Source organism: Oncorhynchus tshawytscha, linkage group LG04 (genome assembly GCF_018296145.1).
Source record: "Oncorhynchus tshawytscha isolate Ot180627B linkage group LG04, Otsh_v2.0, whole genome shotgun sequence".
In the NCBI taxonomy this organism is placed as follows: Eukaryota; Metazoa; Chordata; class Actinopteri; order Salmoniformes; family Salmonidae; genus Oncorhynchus; species Oncorhynchus tshawytscha.
Genome location: NC_056432.1, coordinates 45,350,094 through 45,374,754, shown reverse-complemented (window position 1 = coordinate 45,374,754; position 24,661 = coordinate 45,350,094). Strand labels below are relative to the sequence as shown.

The following is a 24,661-nucleotide window of genomic DNA, read 5'->3' as shown; positions in this document are numbered from 1 at the left end:
TGTTCCTCATATTGACATGCTGACCTCCAAATAACCTTTTCTAGATGGTTGATTATCACATCCACACAGTAATTGTTTACCTACCATGAGTACATAGGAACATGGATTCTTTATCATGGCGTTTCATGGTTTACACGTTTCTTGATACATATTATCTTACAGTAACCTATGTTTGTACAGCCGGGCCGCATTAAAGTCACTGCATGGTCAATCTGATGTCTGCATTGGCCTTGCAGCATTTCTGGTGATATGGCCTCTGTAGAAGTCAGGACAGTGATACTTCTTGCGCTTTGCGGACCGGCGCAGAGCTGTTAAGTAATGCTGCTGTGAAAGAAGTTGCCAAGGAAGTGAGTTTGTGTTTACACAGGACCTCTCCTGTATCAATCAATCCTTTGTCTACGTCCCAAATGGCACCCAACTTCCTTTAAAGTGCACTACTTTTTACCAGAGCCCTATGGACCATAAGTAGTGCACTATAAAAACGGATTACAGTACCATTTGAGATGCACACTTACACCAAGCTGTTACCCAATTACTGTTGTTGGGCACTGTTGGGCAGACATCTTGGATTCTGGCCCATACTGTACATGGCAGACAGAACAAAACACACAGATGTGAACACACACTGGGATTGATGGGAGGTTTTATTGCATAAACAAATACAAAGACATGAGGGAAAGGAGGAGAGAAGGTGATGAGGGAGGGCAGAGGAAGGAGAGGGGGGAGGGAGTGGAGATGTCTAGCAAAAATGCATTCCCTTTGCACCAAGAACGAGCACAGCGTCATCATTACATGCACAAATAGAAAAATGCAGCGAACATCCGTTTGTAAGACCTCTAGGTAGGGTAATCATGGCTCTCAAATAGATGTGTCTATGGGTTGGCACGTACTGTTAAGTGCAATGTATTTACAGACAGTAGGCCTGCATTAGGGTAGAATACGGTTTCAACACACGTACAGTAGGTTACACACTATAATGATGGGAATATCCCTTTCATTAAGTCTTCCCACTCAGAAATGAAGCCATATGGGATGACTTTATTTGATGATCCATTTGAATGTGCTTCTTTCAGTTACACATTTAACATAATATGGTGTATATGAAGCATTCTGTCAAGTGACGTTTTCATCACAAATGGGATACGGATAGAAAACCAAGACATCACAGGATGATCCAGGCAGAATGGGCCCCAGCTGGCTTCTAGGCTGCTCAGTTTAGGATCTGGAGTCGGTTCAGTGTTGCATCTGGGACTGGATGCATACTGTACATAGCAACTCCACTGTGAGAGATTAGTATTGATTTAGTTTGTGACTTTTAATTAAATCTGTGACAGATCCAAATAGCCTTCGCTGCCAAGAGATACACAAACACCATGTTATTATTATATATTTTAGGGGAGTGATTGAGTGATTACTTAACACTCAAAAAGAAAATCAGAGTGCTTCTTTGGGACCATATTCAGTGCACTACTTAATAGTGAATAGGGTGCCATTTCGGACCCACCCCAACAACATAACGCAGAAGGTCTCAATGGCTTTGAACCTGTGTTAGCCCTTTCTCTACTCTGCTGGATGCTCTATTATGTCCCGAGGGGGTCAGGGGTGAGCCTGTGTCTCCCCAGGCAAGAGAGCTCGGTCCTGGGCTTCACCCTAGACCATGGTGGCCTCCTGGCTCTGGCTGGCCTCTTCCATCTCTCCATGAGGACCTTCGTTACTGAAGAGGTAGTAGGGAGGGCTCTGCCGTGCCTCGATGATCAACACACCCTCTGGCGACAAGGAGGCGAAGACCATCAGAGGGTCCACGTCGATTGGAATCCTGAGAGGGAGAGAAAGAACATTTGAGAGACTTGTACATACAACTTTAAGCTTGAGGGTCTTGAAAAAGTTGGTAACAACAAAGACAGAGAGAAGAGGTGTGGAAAGGAAGGCAAAACATTGTGTACACAACTGTGCTTTAAAAACTTTGGAACCTTTTCTGAATTACCTCAGCAGTACTGCAACTACTGTTTGGTGCTAACAAATGGATTTGATTGACATCTAGTCGATACCTATAACAGCCTCCAGTTATAAACAGAGGATTTAACACCTTGGCTCCAGATTAAATTAATGTTGAAAGCATTTTTTTCTTTCTTTGACCAACGCTCATTTTTCAGGTTTTCATTAAAATGTTCTGGCTGCCGTCATCATCGCAAGTGCCGTGAGGGAGAAAAAAAGAAGAAGGAGAAAAAAGAGACATACTCGCTCCAGGTGCAGGATTGAGAAATGAGGGCTGATTCCAATTATTAAAAATGGCTGTCTGATGCAAAGTTTATTATCACCTGAAATTTCCATTTGCATACTTTTCTAATCAGCTCATCTCAACAGCCAGACAGACAGGTAACAACCAATTTCCCTCTCCCTCTTCCCCCTTGGTTTTTGAACTAGTTTATGACTAAATTAGCATAAATGGCTTCCTCATAAATGTGTTTTGAGAGAGAGGGAAAGAGGGAGAGAGAAAGAGACAGGGACAGAGTGACAGACAGAGAAAAATAGTTTAGCGAGAGAGTGAGATATCATTACCGCCTGTCAAAATGTTTATGAGGATTCTGGAGGATTTTATTTTATTTTATTACAATCCCCATTAGCCGACGCCAATGGCGACAGCTAGTCTTATTGGGCTCCGACAAATAATGGAAAATACATTACACACAAAATACTTTAAAAAATGTACATACATTTAAAAACATTAACATGTAGTGTGCATGTGTGTTTGCATCTATCAGTTACACATGTCAGTACATACATGAGATGGAAGGCAGTTCCATGCAATCATGGCACTGTATAATACTGTACATTTCCTTGAATTTGTTCTGGAACTGGGGACTGTGAAAAGACCCCTGGTGGCATGTCTGGTGTGTGTGTCAGTGCTGTGTGTAAGTTGACTATGCAAACAATTTGGAATTTTCTTTTTCTTATAAAAAGAAGAAGTGATGCAGTCAGTCTTTCCTCAACTCTTAGCCAAGAGAGCGTGGAATGCATATTATTGATATTAGCCCTCTGATTTACAATGAAGAGCAAAACGTGCCACTCAGTTCTGGGCCAGCTACAGCGTACCTAGGTTATTTGTAGCACTTGGCCATATGACAGCACAATAATCAAGATAAGATACAACTAGAACCTGCTGGAATTGCTTTGTTGAGTGTGGTGTCAAAAAAGCAGAGCATCTCTTATCATGGACAGACCTCCACCATCTTTACAAACATTGAATCCATTTTGACAATGACAGTTTACAATCTAAGGTAAAACCAAGGACTGCAGTCTCCTCAACTTGCTCAACAGCCACACCATTCATTACCAGATTCAGCTGAGGTCTAGAATTTAGGGAATGATTTGTACCAAATAAAATGCTCTCAGTTTTAGAGATGTTCAGTACCAGTTTATTATCGGCTACCCATTCTAGGGTTGCAGTGATTTCACTAGCTGTGGTTGCTGACGTGTAGAGGGTTGAATCATTAGCATACATGGACACACAGGCTTTGTTTAATGCCAGGTCATTGGTAAAAATAGAAAATAGTAGAGGGCCAAGCGAGAAGGATGGAGAGAGGAGGCCTGGTATGATTGGACCAATATGAGATAAACAGACAAGCGATTGCTTCTGAAATTGCACCCTATTCACGGCCCATAGGGCTCTGGTCAGGAGTAGTACACTTTATAGGAAATAGGGTGCCATTTTGGACAAAACACTAATATGTTTGGACCAATATGAGATAAACAAACAGAGATTTAAAGATTACCTTGGTTGCTAGATAGGATATATCCTTGGAGTATATAGCCCAGACAGAAGCATATGGCTCTGGGTAAAGTTAGAGGTCTTGTGTTCTCTGCTATCAATTCCTAATAAATGTCAGCATGGGATTAACCTTTGCTGAGTTTTATCTGGTCTAATCTGGTTTATGACACTGTAGTAGCACATGTTATATAATACTTCATAAGCATGATCTAAACGTACATTCTCTTTCTTATTTTAAATACATTGTGTGTACGAAACAGTAAAGATGCAGTATGCAGAAATTGCTCCGCCATTTCCTGGTTGCTAAAATTCTAATAGTGTGCCAAATGTCAGTTTATGTGAAAAAACAAGCAATTATAGCGTAGAGAATCATTGTACCATCTAAATAGCTGTGAAATATATTTTCTATAGCCAAAAATATTGCATTTTAGCTGTTTAAAGCTGGTGTACAAAACTGAATGTAAAAGAAAACTAAACTAAACTTGAGAAAGGGAAGCATAGAAATAGGTCACAGAACATATCTACCGCTTCTTAGACTTGCTTTTAATGAGAGAGAGAGAGAGAGAGAGAGAGAGAGAGAGAGAGAGAGAGAGAGAGAGAGAGAGAGAGAGAGAGAGAGAGAATAAAAGACGGACCCCAGACAGACTGGTCTCTGGACTTTGTGAAGCAGCTTGGCCATATAAGGCTCTCTGTCCGTCGCTGGAGTTTCCATATGAGCTGCCAAGTGTTCCTATGCTACGTACAAAAGAAACACATGAAAAAAATCACATATGAAAAAAACATGGTTTTCAGACACACATATGTGACCCTTTAAGGAAGCTAGGCGTATGTATGTTGCACGTTACTACTCCTGAGGAGAGGCATTTGAACATATTTAAAAAATATATATATATTGGCCAGAAATGCGTTGGTCTGCCATGTAGCACGCTTATGTCTATAACGGGAGCTGCTCAGATTGTGTTGATTATCCTTTCAAACACGGCTTTTTTGAAAGACATAACATTAGCCATCAACAATTACAAACGTTTTGCTACTTTACTCAACAACATTGATGCCCCGAATTTAGCAGGCGCTATCGACAGATCAGTTGGAAAGAGTTGTGATGGGCTACTTTCTGCACATGCCAAGGTCAGTGTGAACCGGAGTGACTTGACACAATACTGGCCAAACAAGATGTCACGTTCTGACCTTTATTTCCTTTGTTTTGTCATTATTTAGTATGGTCAGGGTGTGAGTTGGGGTGGGCAGTCTATGTTTGTTTTTCTATGATTTGGGGATTTCTATGTTTCGGCCTAGTATGGTTCTCAATCAGAGGCAGGTGTCATTAGTTGTCTCTGATTGAGAATCATACTTAGGTAGCCTGGGTTTCACTGTGTGTTTGTTTCCGTGTCTGTGTTTTTCACCACACGGTACTGTTTTGGGTTTCGTTCATTCCATGTTCATTGTTTTTGTATTCAGTTGTTCATGTGTACTATTTCTTATTAAAAGAACCATGGACCCTTACCACGCCGCATATTGGTCCTCCGATCCTTTTCGCCTCTCCTCTTCGGAAGAAGAGGAGGAAATCCCTTACACAAGATGTAGCTACAGACGGAGTTAAATTGTTCCAGTCTGCCATAAACCGTTCATCCATGTAAGAGTCTAGCTACATTTTCATATATTATAAGTTTCTAATTTAGTCAGAAAGTAATATTCATTGCAAGTTAAAGCGTACTGTTCGCTAGCTAGTGAACGATAGCTTGCTGGCTCGCTAGTTAAAGTTACGTGTATGATCTGTGTAGTAATATTATTAGAATCAGAAAACTATATGCATTGCTTGTATTAGCCTAATGTTAGCTAGCTAGCTAGCTAGCATTGGACATAGTTGGTTAGCTTTAGCTACCTGCATATTTATACTACCACTATGACAATCAGTTTAATATGAGTTGAGATTATGCCAGTTCATTGTTTAGCTGAACAAAAAGACTCCACTTCACCAAATGATTACAAGACCCATCAAGTCCGCCAGGTGTGTCTGGGGGTGATTACAGCCATCTATTGTATTTCATGAACATGTGTACATGTCTAGACAATAGTGACCCATCCACTTAGCTGCCTGGGGGATGATTATAGCATTTCTTTCACATGACCCATCAATTTAGACAATGTGTCTGGGTAAGCGTCATCTAATAATTATCTGGAGGCTTTCTGTTTTTGATATCGCTACTATGCAAATATGCAAGTAACCATTTCGCTGTACCATTTACACCTTCTGTATTCTGTATTTTATTTTATTTGAGTGTGTGTTTACCAGAGACGGTAATGTGAAGAACAACATGACCTGCACCGCAGTCAGATTAGGATATAGGCCATATATATTTTTACCTGGAATCTTTCCTTATTCTAGGCTACTACTTTTACCATTTTTTGTCTTAAAAACGTTGGTTGTTTACTACACTACTCACTCTGTTTAGCACATCGCCTCACATGTGAATCTTTAAAGAGATGGGTTGGGGTTTTAGGCTAAAGAGGGTGTGAAGGATGCTGAATGTGTGTAGACAAAGAAGTAGGTGTACCAAGAACCTTCAAGGGCCATTTTCTCAAAAGTGGGGTGACAAGTTGATCAACTTTCAAAGCAGAATTGCTTTCCCATTGTTCCTCAACTGTAGTGTATGTGTCATTTTCTATGGTTTCTACTTTTATCCAATGTAAACAACACAATTTAAAAAAATTCTACATAGGACTGAATTCACGTGAAACAAATTAATTATTGAATCATTTGTTGTTGTTAAAAAATGTACGACTCAGACACGTGGTTTTGGGACACGTGCGAAGTTTCACGTACATTTTTCACGTTTTTCCGTTGTGAAAAAAATGTTTCCCCACATGTGACATTCTTTTTCATATGTTTATATTTCACCACTTCCAGCTCCCATCCAGAGACTGACCGGGACTGACCCTGATTACTGTGGCTTCAGAGGCAAAACAGCAGTGAGATGCAGGGTGCTATGTTGTTGAAATGAATGTGCCAAAACTTACAACTGGAAAAAAGGCAGAGAAAGCAAAGGCCAGCGTAACATAACCGAAGATAGGGAGAATTGCAGGAAAGAGGGAGGTGGTTTATTTAATCGTGTTATCGTTTTTAAAAAATCCTTTGTACAGCATTTGGGCTTTTTAGATGTGGTCACCCTAAATCCCCGGTGGAAACATTGCTACTGCAACATGTTAACACCATCTTTTCACATGTGAGGAGAATAACATGATTTCAACCCCACATGTGAATCTGCATACCCGATTTTCACAATGTTTTTAACACTTGAAACTGCATATTTCACATGTGAAAACACAGTATTCTCCTCACATGTGAAGGTGGTGGTAACATGTAAACTCTAAATGTAATACATGTGAAAATATGGTTTCCTGTGTGAAATTTAAGCTTAACATGTGAAAACAGCTATTTCATGTGTGAAAATGTGATTTCACATGTGAAACTGCAAATTGGACGTGTGGAACTGCAAATTTGACGTGTTTTTTTTTTAAAGGGCAGGGACTCAGTGTTACGGTTTTCTTCGGGTGAAAGAGAGTCGGACCAAAATGCAGCGTGGTTAGTTCGATACATCTTTAATAAAGATGAAACACGAACAATACAAAAACAATAAACGTAACGTGAAAACCGAAACAGCCTATCTTGTGCAAACAAACACAGAGACATGAACAATAAGGACAATCACCCACGAAATACTCAAAGAATATGGCTGCCTAAATATGGTTCCCAATCAGAGACAACGATAATCACCTGACTCTGATTGAGAACTGCCTCAGGCAGCCATAGACTATGCTAGACACCCCACAAAACCCCAAGACAAAAACGCACCACAATAACCCATGTCACACCCTGGCCTGACCAAATAAATGAAGACAAACATAATATACTTCGACCAGGGTGTGACAGACCCCCCCCCCCCTAAGGTGCGGACTCCCGGACGCACATCAAAACAATAGGGAGGGTCCGGGTGGGCGTCTGTCCATGGTGGCGGCTCCGGCGCGGGACGTGGACCCCACTCTATCAATGTCTTAGTTCCTCCCCTCGCGTCCTAGGATAGTCCACCCTCGCCGCCGACCATGGCCTAGTAGTCCTCACCCAGAACCCCACTGGACTGAGGGGCAGCTCGGGACTGAGGGGTAGCTCGGGACTGAGGGATAGCTCGGGACTGAGGGGAAGCTTAGCACTGAGGGGAAGCTCAGCACTGAGGGGAAGCTCAGCACTGAGGGGAAGCTCAGCACTGAGAGGAAGCTCAGCACTGAGAGGAAGCTCAGGCAGGTAGTTGGATCCGGCAGATCCTGGCTGGCTGGCGAATCTGGAAGAGTCTGGTTGACTGGCGGATCTGGAAGAGTCTGGATCTGACTGGCTGACTGGCAGATCTGGGATCTGGAAGAGTCTGGCTGACTGGCAGATCTGGAAGAGTCTGGCTGACTGGCGGATCTGGAAGACTGACTGGCAGATCTGGAAGAGTCTGGCTGACTGCAGCGGATCTGGAAGAGTCTGGCTGAGTCTGGCTGACTGGCAGATCTGGAAAGATCTGGAAGAGTCTGGCTGACTGGTAGATCTGGAAGAGTCTGGCTGACTGGCGGATCCTGGCAGACTGACGGATCTGGCTGCTCCATGCTGACTGGCGGCTCTGGCTGCTCCACGCTGACTGACAGCTCTGGCGGCTTCTTACAGACTGGCAGCTCTGGCGGCTCCGTGCAGACTGGCAGCTCCTTGCAGACTGGCAGCTCCTTGCAGACTGCCAGCTCCTTGCAGACTGGCAGCTCCATGCAGACTGACAGCTCTGGCTGCTCCATGCAGACTGGCAGCTCTGGCTGCTCCATGTAGACTGGCAGCTCTGGCTGCTCCATGCAGGCTGGCAGCTCTGGCTGCGCTGAACAGGCAGGAGACTCTGGCAGCGCTGGAGAGGAGGAAGGCTCTGGCAGCGCTAAACAGGCGGGAGACTCCGACAGCGCTGGAGAGGAGGAAGGCTCTGATAGCGCTAAACAGGCGGGAGACTCCGACAGCGCTAAACAAGCGGGAGACTCCGACAGCGCTGGAGAGGAGAAAGGCTCTGGCAGCGCTGAACAGGCGAGGCGCACTGAAGGCCTGGTGCGTGGTGCTGGCACTGGGCCGAGGACACGCACAGGAAGCCTGGTGCAGGGAGCTGCCACCGGAGGACTGGTGTGTGAAGGTGGCACAGGATGGACCGGACCGTGAAGGTGTACTGGAGAGCCTGAGAGCAGGGCTGGCACAGGACGTACGTGTAAGGCTAGGTAGGTACACAGGAGGCCTAGTGCGTGAGGCTGGCACAATCTTCACCAGCCGACTAACACGCACCTCAGGACGAGTATGGAGCGCTGACCCAGGTGCCATCAAATCCCCGACATGCTCCGTCGGGTGAATATCGTACCTAAAGCACCAACCTAGCAACTCCCTCATAACTCTCTCCTCCACTTTCCCCATTAACTCCTTCACAGTCTCTGCTTCACTCACCTCCAACATCGGCTCTGGTTCTGGTCTCCTCCTTGGCTCCTCACGATAAACCGGGGGAGTTGGCTCAGGTCTGAACCCTGACTCTGCCACACTCTCCCTGAGCCCCCCCCCCCAATACATTTTTGGGGCTGACTCTCGGGCTTCCATCCGCGTCACCGTGCTGCCTCTTCATACCAGCGCCTTTCCGCTTTCGCCGCCTCCAGTTCTTCTTTGGGGCGGCGATATTCTCCAGGCTGTGTCCAGGGTCCTTTTCCGTCCAATATCTCCTCCCACGTCCAGAAGTCCTGTGATCGCTGCTCCTCACGATAAACAGGGGGAGTTGGCTCAGGTTTGAACCCTGACTCTGCCACACTCTCCCTGAGCCCCCCCCAAGAAATTTTTGGGGCTGACTCTCGGGCTTCCTTCTGCGCTGCCGTGCTTGTCTCTTTGACTCCATTCTCCTATAGCCCTCTTCGCACTGCTCCAGCGAATCCCAGGCGGGCTCCGGCACTCTCTCTGGGTCGACCGCCACCTGTCTATTTCCTCCCAAGTCGTATACTCTAAACTTCGTAGCTCCTGCTGCCGCTGCCTGTCACCACGCTGCTTGGTCCTGTTGTGGTGGGTGATTCTGTTACGGTTTTCTTCGGGTGAAAGAGAGTTGGACCAAAATGCAGCGTGGTTAGTTCGATACATCTTTAATAAAGATGAAACACGAACAATACAAAAACAATAAACGTAACGTGAAAACCGAAACAGCCCATCTTGTGCAAACAAACACAGAGACATGAACAATAAGGACAATCACCCACGAAATACTCAAAGAATATGGCTGCCTAAATATGGTTCCCAATCAGAGACAACGATAATCACCTGACTCTGATTGAGAACCACCTCAGGCAGCAATAGACTATGCTAGACACCACACAAAACCCCAAGACAAAAACGCACCACAATAACCCATGTCACACCCTGGCCTGACCAAATAAATGAAGACAAACATAATATACTTCGACCAGGGCGTGACACTCAGACTCAGACCTAGAGTCCAGCCTCCATTTCATTATCATAACCCCTCTACAGTCTCTCTACCATCTTTACACATAACTGACAATTGCCTGTCCGAGTCTGAGGAAGCCAGAGAGCAAGGGTAAAGAGTGGCATATCAAGGGGAAAGAGATACCACAGACATACATACTCATGTGTGGAACGTTGGAAATGAATGAAGACCCCATAATAAATCATCCCAGGCTTCAAGGCTCCAATTCACAGTCCCCTGTTTTTAGGGAGCCAAATGCAGCAAGTCTCTCTGACAAAGTCAAATCACTCAGCTGGCTTATTACGTGACACACCCGACTGCATAATCGTGTCTGTCCGGCTGGGGATTTTATACACCTCTGGCTACATAGCTTTTTATCTCTCCCATTGATTCTGTATGGCTGCCCGAAACTGTCCAATATGCTTTTTTTGGGGGAGAGGCAGTGAAACAGGGCTTGCGGGAAGAGAGAGACAGGAGGTAAAGTGACAATGACAATCCACCCACAGCCCTGAATAACAAACCAAATAGCTAGCACAGAGAGAGACCTTCACAGAAAAACACATAGGAATTACATTCCAGAGAGATACACAGAGAGCCATTGAGTATTTGTTTTTTAGAATAGTGTCGTAGCATTTGCTGTCATTAAATCGGTAGACTGTTATATTATCAAATCAATTCTCGTTGTGTAATTATTCTGTGATTAAACGAATCATGGAATGATAATTAACCAGGAAGTGGGGGCACCTATGGAAAATGTTGTTTATAGAGTTACAATTTCCCCAATATAACACTACAGATAATTTACTATCTTATCGATTACAGTCTTCTATTAATGTATTATTACCTCATCAGTCTCATTCCTGAATGTGACAAACCCTTGGATATCTGCACGAACCCTAGCATCATAAATCATGAATCAGTGATATACAAATTGGCAAAAAAATGTATTTACTAAATAACTAATCAATCACAGAATTACATAAACACACACAGTAGGTCATACAATGGTTACTAACATATGACACAAAGAAAAGTCCCTAGTGGACGAAACCACAGCTTGGTAGACAAAGGAAAGGGGTGGGGACAGCGCAAGAGCGGGAAATTCAGAGTTGATAACTACACTGGAAATGCTAATACTTTAAACATGAACAGCCGCTCATTCAAAAAGAAATTGCAATTGACATATTTACGAGTTTATGCCTTTGTTGTCCTTCTCTGTGATTGCTGGTCCGTCTGCTGGATAATACACTGCTCAAAAAAAAAGGGAACACTAAAATAACACATCCTAGATCTGAATGAATGAAATATTCATATTAAATACTTTTTTCTTTACAGAGTTGAATGTGCTGACAACAAAATCACACAAAAATTATCAATGGAAATCAAACTTATCAACCCATGGAGGTCTGGATTTGGAGTCACACTCAAAATTAAAGTGGAAAACCACACTACAGGCTGATCCAACTTTGATGTAATGTCCTTAAAACAAGTCAAAATGAGGCTCAGTAGTGTGTGCGGCCTCCACGTGCCTGTATGACCTCCCTACAATGCCTGGGCATGCTCCTGATGAGGTGGCGGATGGTCTCCTGAGGGATCTCCTCCCAGACCTGGACTAAAGCATCCGCCAACTCCTGGACAGTCTGTGGTGCAATGTAGCGTTGGTGGATGGAGCGAGACATGATGTCCCAGATGTGCTCAATTGGATTCAGGTCTGGGGAACGGGCGGGCCAGTCCATAGCATCAATGCCTTCCTCTTGCAGGAACTGCTGACACACTCCAGCCACATGAGGTCTAGCATTGTCTTGCATTAGGAGGAACCCAGGGCCAACCACACCAGCATATGGTCTCACAAGGGGTCTGAGGATCTCATCTCGGTACCTAATGGCAGTCAGGCTACCTCTGGCGAGCACATGGAGAAAAATGCCACCCCACACCATGACTGACCCACCGCCAAACCGGTCATGCTGGAGGATGTTGCAGGCAGCAGAATGTTCTCCACGGTGTCTCCAGACTGTCACGTCTGTCACATGTGCTCAGTGTGAACCTACTTTCATCTGTGAAGAGCACAGGGCGCCAGTGGCAAATTTGCCAATCTTGGTGTTCTCTGGCAAATGCCAAACGTCCTGCACGGTGTTGGGCTGTAAGCACAACCCCCACCTGTGGACGTCGGGCCCTCATACCACCCTCATAGAGTCTGTTTCTGACAGTTTGAGCAGACACATGCACATTTGTGGCCTGCTGGAGGTCATTTTGCAGGGCTCTGGCAGTGCTCCTCCTGCTCCTCCTTGCACAAAGGCGGAGGTAGCGGTCCTGCTGCTGGGTTGTTGCCCTCCTACGGCCTCCTCCACGTCTCCTGATGTACTGGCCTGTCTCCTGGTAGCGCCTCCATGCTCTGGACACTACGCTGACAGACACAGCAAACCTTCTTGCCACATCTCACATTGATGTGCCATCCTGGATGAGCTGCACTACCTGAGCCACTTGTGTGGGTTGTAGACTCTGGGTTGTAGAGTCTCATGCTACCACTAGCGTGAAAGCACCGCCAGCATTCAAAAGTGACCAAAACATCAGCCAGGAAGCATAGGAACTGAGAAGTGGTCTGTGGTCCCCACCTGCAGAACCACTCCTTTATTGGGGGTGTCTTGCTAAATACCTATAATTTCCACCTGTTGTCTATCCCATTTGCACAACAGCATGTGAAATTTATTGTCAATCAGTGTTGCTTCCTAAGTGGACAGTTTGATTTCACAGAAGTGTGATTGACTTGGAGTTACATTGTATTGTTTAAGTGTTCCCTTTATTTTTTTGAGCAGTGTAGTTAATCAGAGAGTCTCTGGTTGCGTTCCCCCAGAGATCAAAGTCTTTCGTAGTTGTAGCTTGTTATAATGGATACGTCACAGTGCCATTCGGTTGTTCGACCGGTTGCGTTTACCAGACTAAAGTACTTAAACAGCTGCAGCCTGAATATTAATTCTTTAGTTTGTAGGTTTCTTAGCTATTTCAATGTGGGAATGATCTCCACGTTCTCTGGTCTTGTCCTTTGGTAGAGTTGCCAACCACTTCAACATGAGGCGACAGCTTCGTTGTTTTCTGGTCTAATGTAAATTTTGGCACCGGTGGCTTTATACAGGAGTAGAAAAGGGCCCATTCCATGACACCGTGTAATGTCTGTGCTCATGGGGGCGTGGCCACTGACTGATCTTAAGTTACTATTAAAAACAATTCTCATTTAGAAGACTAAGATCACACTGTTATCTTTCCAAAAGTATTCTTAAGCTTAATAATTTATTTTATACAACGACAGATGCAAACCCCATAATTGAGAAGTGTATACAAACAAAGAAGCAGTACTGTGTGTCTCCTGTCCTTCATGAGGTCACCAAATGAAACAAACTCGACATGACTGTTCATTAAGTGTCCACGGACCACCCCAACTGCTTGGAATACAGAAATAGTGTTCAATTATTCAACCTTTTGATGTCCAAGTGTCTCTCTGTGATCCACAGTCACATTCCAATCTCGATACTACAGAGCCCAGAAGCAGAGTATTTTACGACCGCCATAAAGCGGCCCCCTCCACCTCTGCGGGAGAGAGAGAGGGCACTGTAGAGCGGACCGACTGTAACCTGATCCTTCAGATCTTCTCAGGAGAGTTATGACAATAGCCAGCCTGGTCTCAAAGACTAGACATAACATAGTAAACAAAAATCTGGAACACTCAAATGAGTATGATATGTTATGTTTGGTATGGATAAATAAGGCAGAAGGTTACTTAAGGCAGCAACTAAAGTAGGGTGGTTGGTCGGGGTGGATGGGTAGGTGTATATTGCGAATGTCTAGAAACCCAAATAATGCGTGTTCGAATCTCATCACGGACAACTTTAGCATTTTAGATCATTTGCTACTTTGCAACTACTTAGAATATTAGCAAAATCCTCCTCTAACCCTTTAACCTAACTCCTAGTTCTTAACCTTAACCCTAACGCCTAGCCTAGCTACTGTTAGCCACCTAGCTAACGTTAACTTTAGCCACCCAGTTAACGTTAGCCACAACAAATTGGAATTCATAACATATCATACATATTGCAAACTTGTAACATATTGTATAGGTTGCAATTCATAACATATCATACGAATTATAATTCGTAACATATCTTATGAATTATAATTCGTAATATATCTTATGAATTATAATTCGTAACATATCATACAATATGGGGGGCAGGGTAGCCTAGTGGTTAGAGCGTTGGACTAGTAACCAGAAGGTTGCAAGTTCAAACCCCTGAGCTGACAAGGTACAAATCTGTCATTCTGCCCCTGAACAGGCAGTTAACCCACTGTTCCTAGGCTGTCATTGTAAATAAAAATTTGTTCTTAACTGACTTGCCTAGTAAAATAAAGGTAAAAAAAAAAAAAAATGGACACCCACGAATGAATAATACAATTCCAAACATATCATACTCATTTAAGTATCCTGGATTTTCATTTACTATGCTACGTCTATCCCAGGTTGGAATAACATAAGTAGTTAACCTTGTTGATGCACTATACCTTTACCACAGAAGAGTCAGAGAAAAATCCTAAATAGTTAATGATTTGTATGCACTCCTCTCTCCAAGATCCTATGCTAGTAAGACCACAATAAGTTAATTAAGAAATAAAGGCACAAGCTGCTGTGTTTTATAAAAAATTATGGGAGGGCGGGGCTGGGCTTGGCTCCGACACACAGCAGAATTTTATATTCTGAAATTAATAACAAGCTCTAGGGCTTGATTTAATCCGTAGAGCTGAAGATCCGCAGTATAGCGCAAAATAAATTAAATGGCATTTCCGTTTGCGGAGACATTCATGGTAAATGCTGCATATGTTGGCTCAATCGGAAATTACCTTGAAATTACAATCGCGGATCTTCAGCGCTACAGACTGACTCAAGCCCCTTGCCCTTTTCACTTATAACAATAGATTATATTAGTTAGGCAATACAGGAATGTCTCCTCTCTCTCCACTGAGGGTAGCCTACTGTACTCTACAGCCAGAGGATTTCTGTATTGAGGACAGTTATTTATATACCCACTATTCTATTTCTCAGTCTGTCTCTTGCTTTGTGTTTCGCTTAGCTGGAGAACGATGTGTGTGAATGTGTTTGTGTCTGTGTCTGTGTGTGTGTGTGTGTGTGTGCGTGTGTGTGTGTGATCTGTGGGATTACAATTACAAGACTTGGTGATATGAAGAGAGAGAGTAGTGCTGGTGCCGGTGCCGACTAGCTGCCTACTAATTAGCCAAGAGTAAATTAATAACATTGACGTGACGCCACCTCCACCGTGCCTGTAAGACAGTGGCTGTATCCCAAATGGCACCATATTCCCTACTTTTGACCAGGGCACATAGGGGTCTGGTCAAAAGTAGTGCAGTATGTAGGGAAAGGGTACCATTTGATAGGTAGCCAGTGCTCCCATACATGTGATTAGCACCACTGTTTGATGTTCCATAGTCCTAATTAACAGGGGCATGGCCGTATGGAAACTTCTGTCCCCTAGCTGCCTTGGGTTACTGGGCCATTTAGCTGGCATTTTGATATGAGATCATATGACAGTAGATGTTTGAAATGTCTGATGGATTACCTGTGGGGAGACAGTAACTAATCCTGACTAACTAATCCTATTTATTAGGATCCCTACAAAAGCAGCAGTTACTTTTCCTGGGGTCCACATGAAATATGACACAATACATAGTACAGAACATCATTGGTCAAGGACTCAACTACATACATTTAAAATGTCACACATAGCCTGCATATCAGTTCATACACACAATGTCTAGGTCTAATACATAATACAGTGCAAATGACCATACAAGATATATAAAATGGCTGTGTCTCGTCACAGTCCCCATTGTGCAGTAAGGTGTTCCTTTATCAGTTGTGTTATTTGGTTATATTGGATCGTATCAAAATAGATGTTTGAAATATCTGATAGATTCCCTGTGGGGAGGCTAAAGGTTGTTGTTTTGCTCATCGAGGAACGAGTGACAACTTTGAAATGGGATCATATGATGTGTTTGAAATGTTTGATTACCTGTGAGATATGGACGCTAAGCAAAGTAATCCTAAGGGAGTATGTGTTTATTGGCTGTTGTTGCTGTTGTTATCATTGTTGCATGTAGCTATGGATACTTACTGTATCTTCTTTGTGAAATTCTTTGTCACTATACCTCCTTCCTCTTGCTTCTCTTCATGTTTTCCTGTGGAAAAAAAACATGAAATCCAATGAGCAGAGTTCAATAACCCTAAACAAGAATACATTGTCAATTGGTGTAACCTCTGTTGCATGGCCAGTATCAGGTCAAGGAGGAAGATAAGACCCTGAAACTATCTCTGTTACTAGACACAGAAAACAGACTAATAGACTAAACATCACTTCATATACATACAGTTGAAGTCGTAAGTTTACATACACTTAGGTTGGAGTCATGAAAACTCGTTTTTCAAGCACTCCACAAATTTCATGTCAACAAACTACAGTTTTGGCAAGTCGGTTAGGACATCTACTTTGTGCATGACAGGTCATTTTTCCAACAATTGTTTACAGGCAGTTTATTTCACTGTATATCTCAATTCCAGTGGGTGAGAAGTTTACATACACTAAGTTGACTGTGCTTTTAAACAGCTTGGAAAATTCCAGAAAATTATGTCATGGTTTTAGAAGCTTCTGATAGGCTAATTGACATCATTTCAGTCAATTGGAGGTGTACCTGTGGATGTATTTCAAGGCATACCTTCAAACTCAGTGCCTCTTTGCTTGACATCATGGGAAAATCAAAAGAAATCAGCCAAGTCCAAGAAAAATTGTAGACCTCCACAAGTCTGGTTCATCCTTGGGAGCAATTTCCAAACGCCTGAAGGTACCACGTTCATCTGTACAAACAACAGTACGCAGGTCTAAACGCCATGGGACCACGTAGCCGTCATACCGCTCAGGAAGGAGACACGTTCTGTCTCCTAGAAGCCACTGCTCCAAAACCACCATAAAAAAGCCAGACTACGGTTTGCAACTGCACATGGGGACAAAGATCGTACTTTTTGGAGAAATGTCCTCTGGTCTGATGAAACAAAAATAGAACTGTTTGGCCATAATGACCATCGTTATGTTTGGAGAAAACACCATCCCAAGAACCATCCCAAACGTGAAGCACGGGGGTGGCAGCGTCATGTTGTGGGGGTGCTTTGCTGCAGGAGGGACTACTGGTGCACTTCACAAAATAGATGGCATCATGAGGCAGCAAAATTATGTGGATACATTGAAGCAACATCTCAAGACATCAGTCAGGAAGTTAAAGCTTTGTGGAAAATGGGTCTTCCAAATGGACAATGACCCCAAGCATACTTCCAAAGTTGTGCAAAATGGTTTAAGGACAACAAAGTCAAGGTACTAGAGTGGACATCACAAAGCCCTGACCTCAAATCATATAGAAGATTTGTAGGTAGAACTGAAAAAGCTTGTGTGAACAAAGAGGCCTAAAAACCTGACTCAGTTACACCTGCTCTGTCAGGAGGAATGGGCCAAAATTCCCCCAACTTATTGTGGGAAGCTTGTGGAAGGCTACCCACAAACGTCTGACCCAAGTTAAACAATTTAAAGGCAATGCTACCAAATACTAATTGCGTGCATGTTAACTTCTGACCCACTGGGAATGTGATGAAATAAATAAAAGCTGAAATAAATCATTCTCTCAACTATTATTCTAACATTTCACATTCTTAAAATAAAGTGGTGATCCTAACTGACCTAAGACAGGGAATTTTTACTCGGATTAAATGTCAGGAATTGTGAAAAACTGAGTTTATATTTATTTGGCTAAGGTGTATGTAAACTTCTGACTTCAACTGTATATATATGCCCTGTCAAAGCTTTTAAAACATATTATCCGTATCGTTTTTATGACATAATAGACAGCTTCTGATAAGTGGGTCTGGGTGTTGAAATCCAAACCCTTGCAATAATTGGCAAAATTATCTCTCAAATATTTTTCTAAAGATATTTATAGCAGTGTCATTATCTAATTCCCAGGATTGTGGACTGATGTAAACAAAGAGTACATACTTAGTCGTGTCCCTGGTGTAAGGGTGGGTCATATATTCACAGAAATGATGACAAAAGACACCATTCCATCTCCTCCCATCTTAACCCTGCTTCTTCTCAAAGTATGACCTCACCAACCCAAACACATATATTCCTGACAAACAGAGAGAGTGAGATAAAGAAATAGATCTGGAAAGCCCCAGAATGAAGGCTTCATCTTAATAAAGTTCTGTTTATGACTTCTGTCTGTGCAGCTGCTCTACATGCTAAATGTCAGTGTAGCAGCCGCTACCCTCCACCCCTCTGCTCGGTCCTGCCCAGCTATGTGCAACGCTATACCCCTGCAGTGTGAGCTCTGGTCTGGAGAGAATACAAACACAACCACAGGCTTTCTCTCAGTCTCCCAGAACCTCTCATCCTCCCTCAGTCCCTTGTGGTACAGATGACACATTCCAAACTGCCCTGGTGACACACTCAGACCTTAATTGCAAATATACAGTAGGCTACACCCATTTATTAAACATAGTTTTTTCTGCAGCCTCAAGGACACACTGCTTTGGACAGCCTAGAAACTATGATGAGGCAAAAACCTTGTTCAGCCAATGTTAGGTTAACTTTTGCTTTGTACAAACTGTGACATGAGAGGAAGCCCGGAGAGGCCACGTCAACCCCGGCTTGAACATGCTTGTGACACGCCCACACAGGCAGACTTTTAGAACGAGGTCACTGAGGCAGAGCCACGGAGATAGGCAGCTAGCTGACTAAATGACCCAACTGGCATACCAACAATGTGTTTATAAAAAGCTTGTATAGGGCCTAGTATCTTCTCTCTGTAGCCTACACTAGCCTCTACTTCCCTCAGACCTTGCCTAGGTGCTGGTTATCCCTGGCATTATTCAGTTGTTCCCTAAATATTTAGTCTACTCTCTAAAGAAGCCATGGAGAGCTTGTAATATTGTTTACGCTTATTTGTCTATACAATCAGGACCTGGTTATACATAACAAACTCAACGATTATATGGATGCCCTGGACAGGAGGTTAATATAGCCCTTAAAATTATTAGGTTCAACAATCAGGGCAGTTCTGTTCTGTAAATCAGTTAAGGGCATGGTAACACAACAAACTCAAACATTACTGGTATATGAATTGGCTAAATACTGAAGGGATGTAGTTAGCCATCAATGGGCAGAAATGGAATAATACTTCCAGAACCTAGCTGTTTCATGTTTTTGGTTCCTAGAATCAGGGCATGGTAGTACAACAAGCTTATGATTGAATAAATACTGAAGGGTCTAGTCAGCTATCACCAGGCAGAGTAATAGTTCCAGAACATTCTCTCTCCAGTGTTAAACACTAACAGTAGTGTGTTGCTTATCTTCTTGTGGACAGATACTGTTGTCATGGGCCTTCCTCACTTAAATCTATATCTGGCGCATTGGTGAGTGATTTTGAAGGAATCTAAACAGGTGCCGAGCCTTGATGAACTGGTCTAGCAATCTGCAAGTCATGGGTCCTACTGCCCATACTGTAGAGCAGGATATCATAACATCCCTTGATATGAGCTGATATGAGCTGACTATGTGAATAACTTATGTAAATATTTAAAATATGAATATAACTATTTTGTCAATAATGTCTATTGTGTTACTTTATCTATTGTGGTACTTTACCCAGCTAGAACACAACATTCTGATAATCATATGTTTATAAGAGTTGGTGAAAGCATCGTTTTCCTATGGTAATTTTGCATGCAACCTTCCCACAACTTTCTGGGAATGGTGCAGGATAATTGCTTGGCTTTGGAACATTCTTAGCACATTTAAGGAACTTGACAAAAATGTTTTATTTTCTTGGTACTGTATTTCAATAGTTTAACAGAACGTTTCATAAAACTTCAAACATGGTTACATTGTATTTAAATGTGGGCAATGTCCTTGGAATGTTTTCCAACTGGTTTGACATTGGGAATGTTCTCAAATAGTTCAGAGAACGTTAAGAAACAACATTCTTCTGTGTGAATTTCAGTACTTCAGCATAACTTTTCCTACAGGTTTCCTCATTGTTCCATTTAAAGTCATGTTCTCAAATTGTTCCGAGAACGTTAAGAAACAATGTTCTTCTGTGGGAATTTCAGAAATGTAAAAACATACATTAAGTTCTCAAAATGTGAAGAAAATGTTCCATAAAAACCAGAAGAAAATGTTGGTAGCGTTTAGAGAACGTTCTAAAAAATATTATTTAAAAACCTATACATTCCGTTCAGCATCAACAAAACTCATCAACAAAACTGTCTCCTCTATCTTGTTAAGTGTGCTCAGGTGTGTTGGCCGCACCCACTAATTAGCCACACCTGATCTTAATGAGTGCTTGTTTCCTTTGAAATGGAGTCTGTTTGAATTGACAAAAAAATAACATTGTATGCATAAAAAAACATGGCATGCTAGCTCTATCCGGTGGCACAGTGGACTAACTCCGTGGGTGAGGTCCAAACACTTCAAAAACACACCCTAATCCCCTCAGCCCTCAAATTAAGTGGACACTTCTGATGACGTATCATGACGTCTGACAAGTATACACTTGCAGGGCAAGGGGCGAGGGAGGAAGGAATGATTTTTAAATTGACCACCCTTGGCCGGAAATTCGTCACTCATTCATCCTGCAATGATTGTGTTTTCAGCCACCGGTAGCTTGTAGGTGCTTTATATGCGCTACAGTCAATTATGAGTGCATGTCTACTTATTAAATATATAGTTATTAATATACACCTACTGTATGATAGCTAGCACATGAATTGGCTAACTTACGTTAGCCTGCCTAGGAATTTTTTTTATTTCTACAATTTCCAAAAGATAACCAAATAAAAACATTTTAACATACATTAAGAGACATATGAGAGGTTTTTGTGCCATCTTGTGCATTAGTAGCACAATTTCTAAATGATTTGCATTCGTTTTTACTTACACGTGTATGTTGACTTCTCCATTGATGTATTTTTTAAGTTTTTGCAGACTTTTCTTAGCAGATGTACAATCGTCACAAATTTAATTATGGGGAGTTTCATCCCGGAGTGAATATAATTGTACATTCGCAAAGCCGACTAAAAACAAGGGCTGAGGGGCTTACGCTGCAAACTATTCTTGCTTGGCTAGTCATTTGGACCGCCCAACCATGATGACAACGGGGATTCCCCCAAGGGCATAAGGCAAGTAAGTGTAAGTGGACGAGTGTGTGTTTTAACTGTTTGGATCGCAACCCATGGATAGAGAACAGAAGATTATAGGTACTGGTGTCACAATAAAAAATACATGTATTTGCATTAATTTCCATGTGTCCTATCTCTGCTAGGAGTTCACAAAAGTTTACACAAAATAAGCTAGCGGTGTTATTGAGTGGATTTATTTTACAAAGTTATTAAAAAACCTCCAAATAACCTATAATTTCTGTTCTCAGAGTGTTAATAAACCCTCACAGGAAAACCTTCAAGGAACCAGAGTAAAACGTTCTCAGAACCGTAGAACAAATGTTAACTTGGTCAGGAAAGTATGGCTTCTTTCCCACAACCAATGTGAAACCAAAAACACATGTTTCCACAATTTCCAAGGAACTAAATGTGCTAGCTGGGTACAATTTAAAATGAAAATAACATTGTTAGTATTTCTTATTTATCCTCCAAGCAATTCTGGATTGGATTAGTTGGATTAGTTTCGATTTATAAGGGCGATATTAGTAACTTTTGTATGGTTTCGAAGATTTCCTCACCTGACACTTCTACAAACCCATCTTTGGTTTTGACATTAAGTTCCTCTGGGTTAAAGCTGTGGACGTTCACACACACTTTCCAGGGCTCTCCCGGTGTTTGGGTCGGAGAGCTGCGGGGGGACTCGCTGTATCTCGTGCAATACACTGGCGTCTGCCCAGTCGATGCGCGCGTTGGCTGAAACCCAGTGCGCAGAGTGCCAGTAAACGGTGCGGAAAGCCGCGTGCTGAGCCGGCTAGGCCGAGCCCAGCCGGGCCAGTCCATTGACAAGTCTTCGGGGAAAGGGGACATCCCAAAGTCATCGTCCATAAATCGGGAGGCGATTGACGGACTCTCTCTGAACGGATCTCGGGGGACCCTCTGCCTACTTCCAAGAGTGTAGAAGTCTCCTTCTGCCATGTTTACCGGTCGTTGTCCCAAAGAAGAAAAGTAAGAAAAAATGTTTACCCTTTCCAAGTTTACTCTCCCCAAGCTGACACCTCTACGAATTGTATAAATATTTAGTAGTCTATGAGAGAGAGAAAGTTGTTAATTTGATAATTTCCCGTGTTGGGCTCATGACAGTTACGGATTGGATCATCAAAAAGAACGGTTTCAACCCAAGGACATTGATTTATAACTACCCCTCCAGTTAGTATCCTAGAAGTTTAATACCCTCTATGAGTTGAACTGACATTATACCGATTGGTCAACCGTTTTATATGGCTTCTCCCTGGCGGTGAATGTGCACAGTAGTGCCTCTGGGCGCAACCGGTCGCGACGCAACAGTTGACCACAGAAGACCCTCCCTCTCCGTCCAAGTTTAGCCATTAGCTGTTGTGTTACTAGTCCAACAAATTCTTGTCTGTTGAAATGATCGCTCCCCGGTGACTCATCTTTTTAATAGAAAATAACGCATGGCTTCAAGCGTGCCTGAGGGGGAGAGACGAAGGGAGGGAAAGGGGGAGACGCGGAGGAGAGCAAGGGGAAAACACGCTGATGTCACCATACGGATAAAACTAATTGCTAATGAGTCAAATTCGTCAGTATGTAAACGACATGTATTTGCGGTATCTTTGTATCTGGCCCAACAGTAAAGAAACAGTAAGCAACCACTATCGTCCTACATTATAGTTCAGCTTTTTTTGTATAGGTATTGAAACAATTAAGATGGCAAGTAAACCCTGTAGGCTATGAATGAAATACCATTTTATTTAGGATTTTACATGGATTTTACAGACTTACAAGATAGAGGAAGGGGAGGCATAAGGGCTTATTTAAGGATTCAAAGGAAGGACAATTACAATTTCAGCTGACACATTACAAGTCAAGCTCACACTGACACCAGCGGGAAAACGCATCCTGTCTCTCAGTCTTGCAATATTGTTCTTTCACATGGAAAATTAAAGAATGAATGCACATTATTTAACACTAAAATCAGAGAGCTTACAGATGAGTTGACAACAATGAGGCAAAGTATTTACAGTAGGAGAGAAACCATACCGTACAAGTGCATCATTTTGCATTGATCATTTGATTGACTATTCCACAAATTCTGAATGAATTATGCCACATCCCTCATATAATGAATCTATACAGCGCAGATGCATATTTACACCACAGTAATAATTCATATTAATTTGTACAGTGTACATACTGTACATCATGGAATGGTATATCAGGCCCAAAAGGGAGAGTGGTTCACCTCAAAATAGTGCTCAGCAAATAGTGTTGTTGTTTTTTTAGGTCAGTTCAGTTTTTGAAAAATAATCATGTTTTTGTTTTTGTACAATAAATGCATTATGTGAGTTCAATGCTGTAACACAGAATAAAACAATTGATGGTAGTGACTGCCTATTACTATCCTTTACTGGGCTCTAGCCATCTTTTATTCACATTACTTTACTTAAATAAAATATTTTGCTTGTGTAAATTACATATTTGTTTTTAGTACACTTTTAGAAAAAAAGGTGCTATCTAGAACCTTAAAGGGTTATTTGGCTGTCCTCATAGGAGAACCCTTTGAGGAACCCTTTTTGGTTCCAGGTAGAACTCTTTTGGGTTCCATGTAGAACCCTTTGCACAGAGGGTTCCACCTGGAACCCAAAAGCATTCAACCTGGAACCAAAAAGGTTTCCACCTGGAACCAAAAAGGGTTCTCATATGGGGACAACCAAACAGCCCTTTTGGAACCCCTTTTTATAAGATTGTATGATGATGTCTCTATCCCTCTCTTGTCTCGCTATCACTCTGCTCTTTCTCGCTGGGTCGGTCTGCCGGCCCCACAGTCTTGCCCGGCAAGAACCAATGATAACAGACAACTGTAGGCGCAATGGATTCTGGTCTTAACTATGAGTTTGACACATTGCGATAGAGGACTCATCTTTGTATCTATGGTATTATAGTCTTTGTGACAGCATGGGCAGCGCCATTGAGGCAATCTCTATTTTGAAGTAGTCAATTTTCTTATTCACGATTGGCTGAACTCTCCTGATGACTCGGTTGGACATGACTCCAACTGGGCCACCAGGAGGGATCAGCCAATGAATTTGGAAGTCC

The 24,661-nt window shown here is 42.7% G+C and overlaps 1 protein-coding gene across 1 annotated transcript; it reads right to left on the bottom strand.

Annotated features, from left to right (window-relative positions):
• Window positions 1–626: 626 nt before the first annotated feature.
• On the bottom strand, window positions 627–22,872 carry hspb8 (heat shock protein b8). Its single transcript, XM_024418238.2, has 3 exons — window positions 22,126–22,872; window positions 16,464–16,527; window positions 627–1,816 (listed from the first exon to the last, which is right to left on the bottom strand). Exons 1-3 carry the CDS (start codon window positions 22,520–22,522, stop codon window positions 1,651–1,653), a joined length of 627 nt encoding a protein of 208 aa, XP_024274006.1. The 5' UTR covers window positions 22,523–22,872; the 3' UTR covers window positions 627–1,650.
• Between the last annotated feature and the right edge of the window lie 1,789 nt (window positions 22,873–24,661).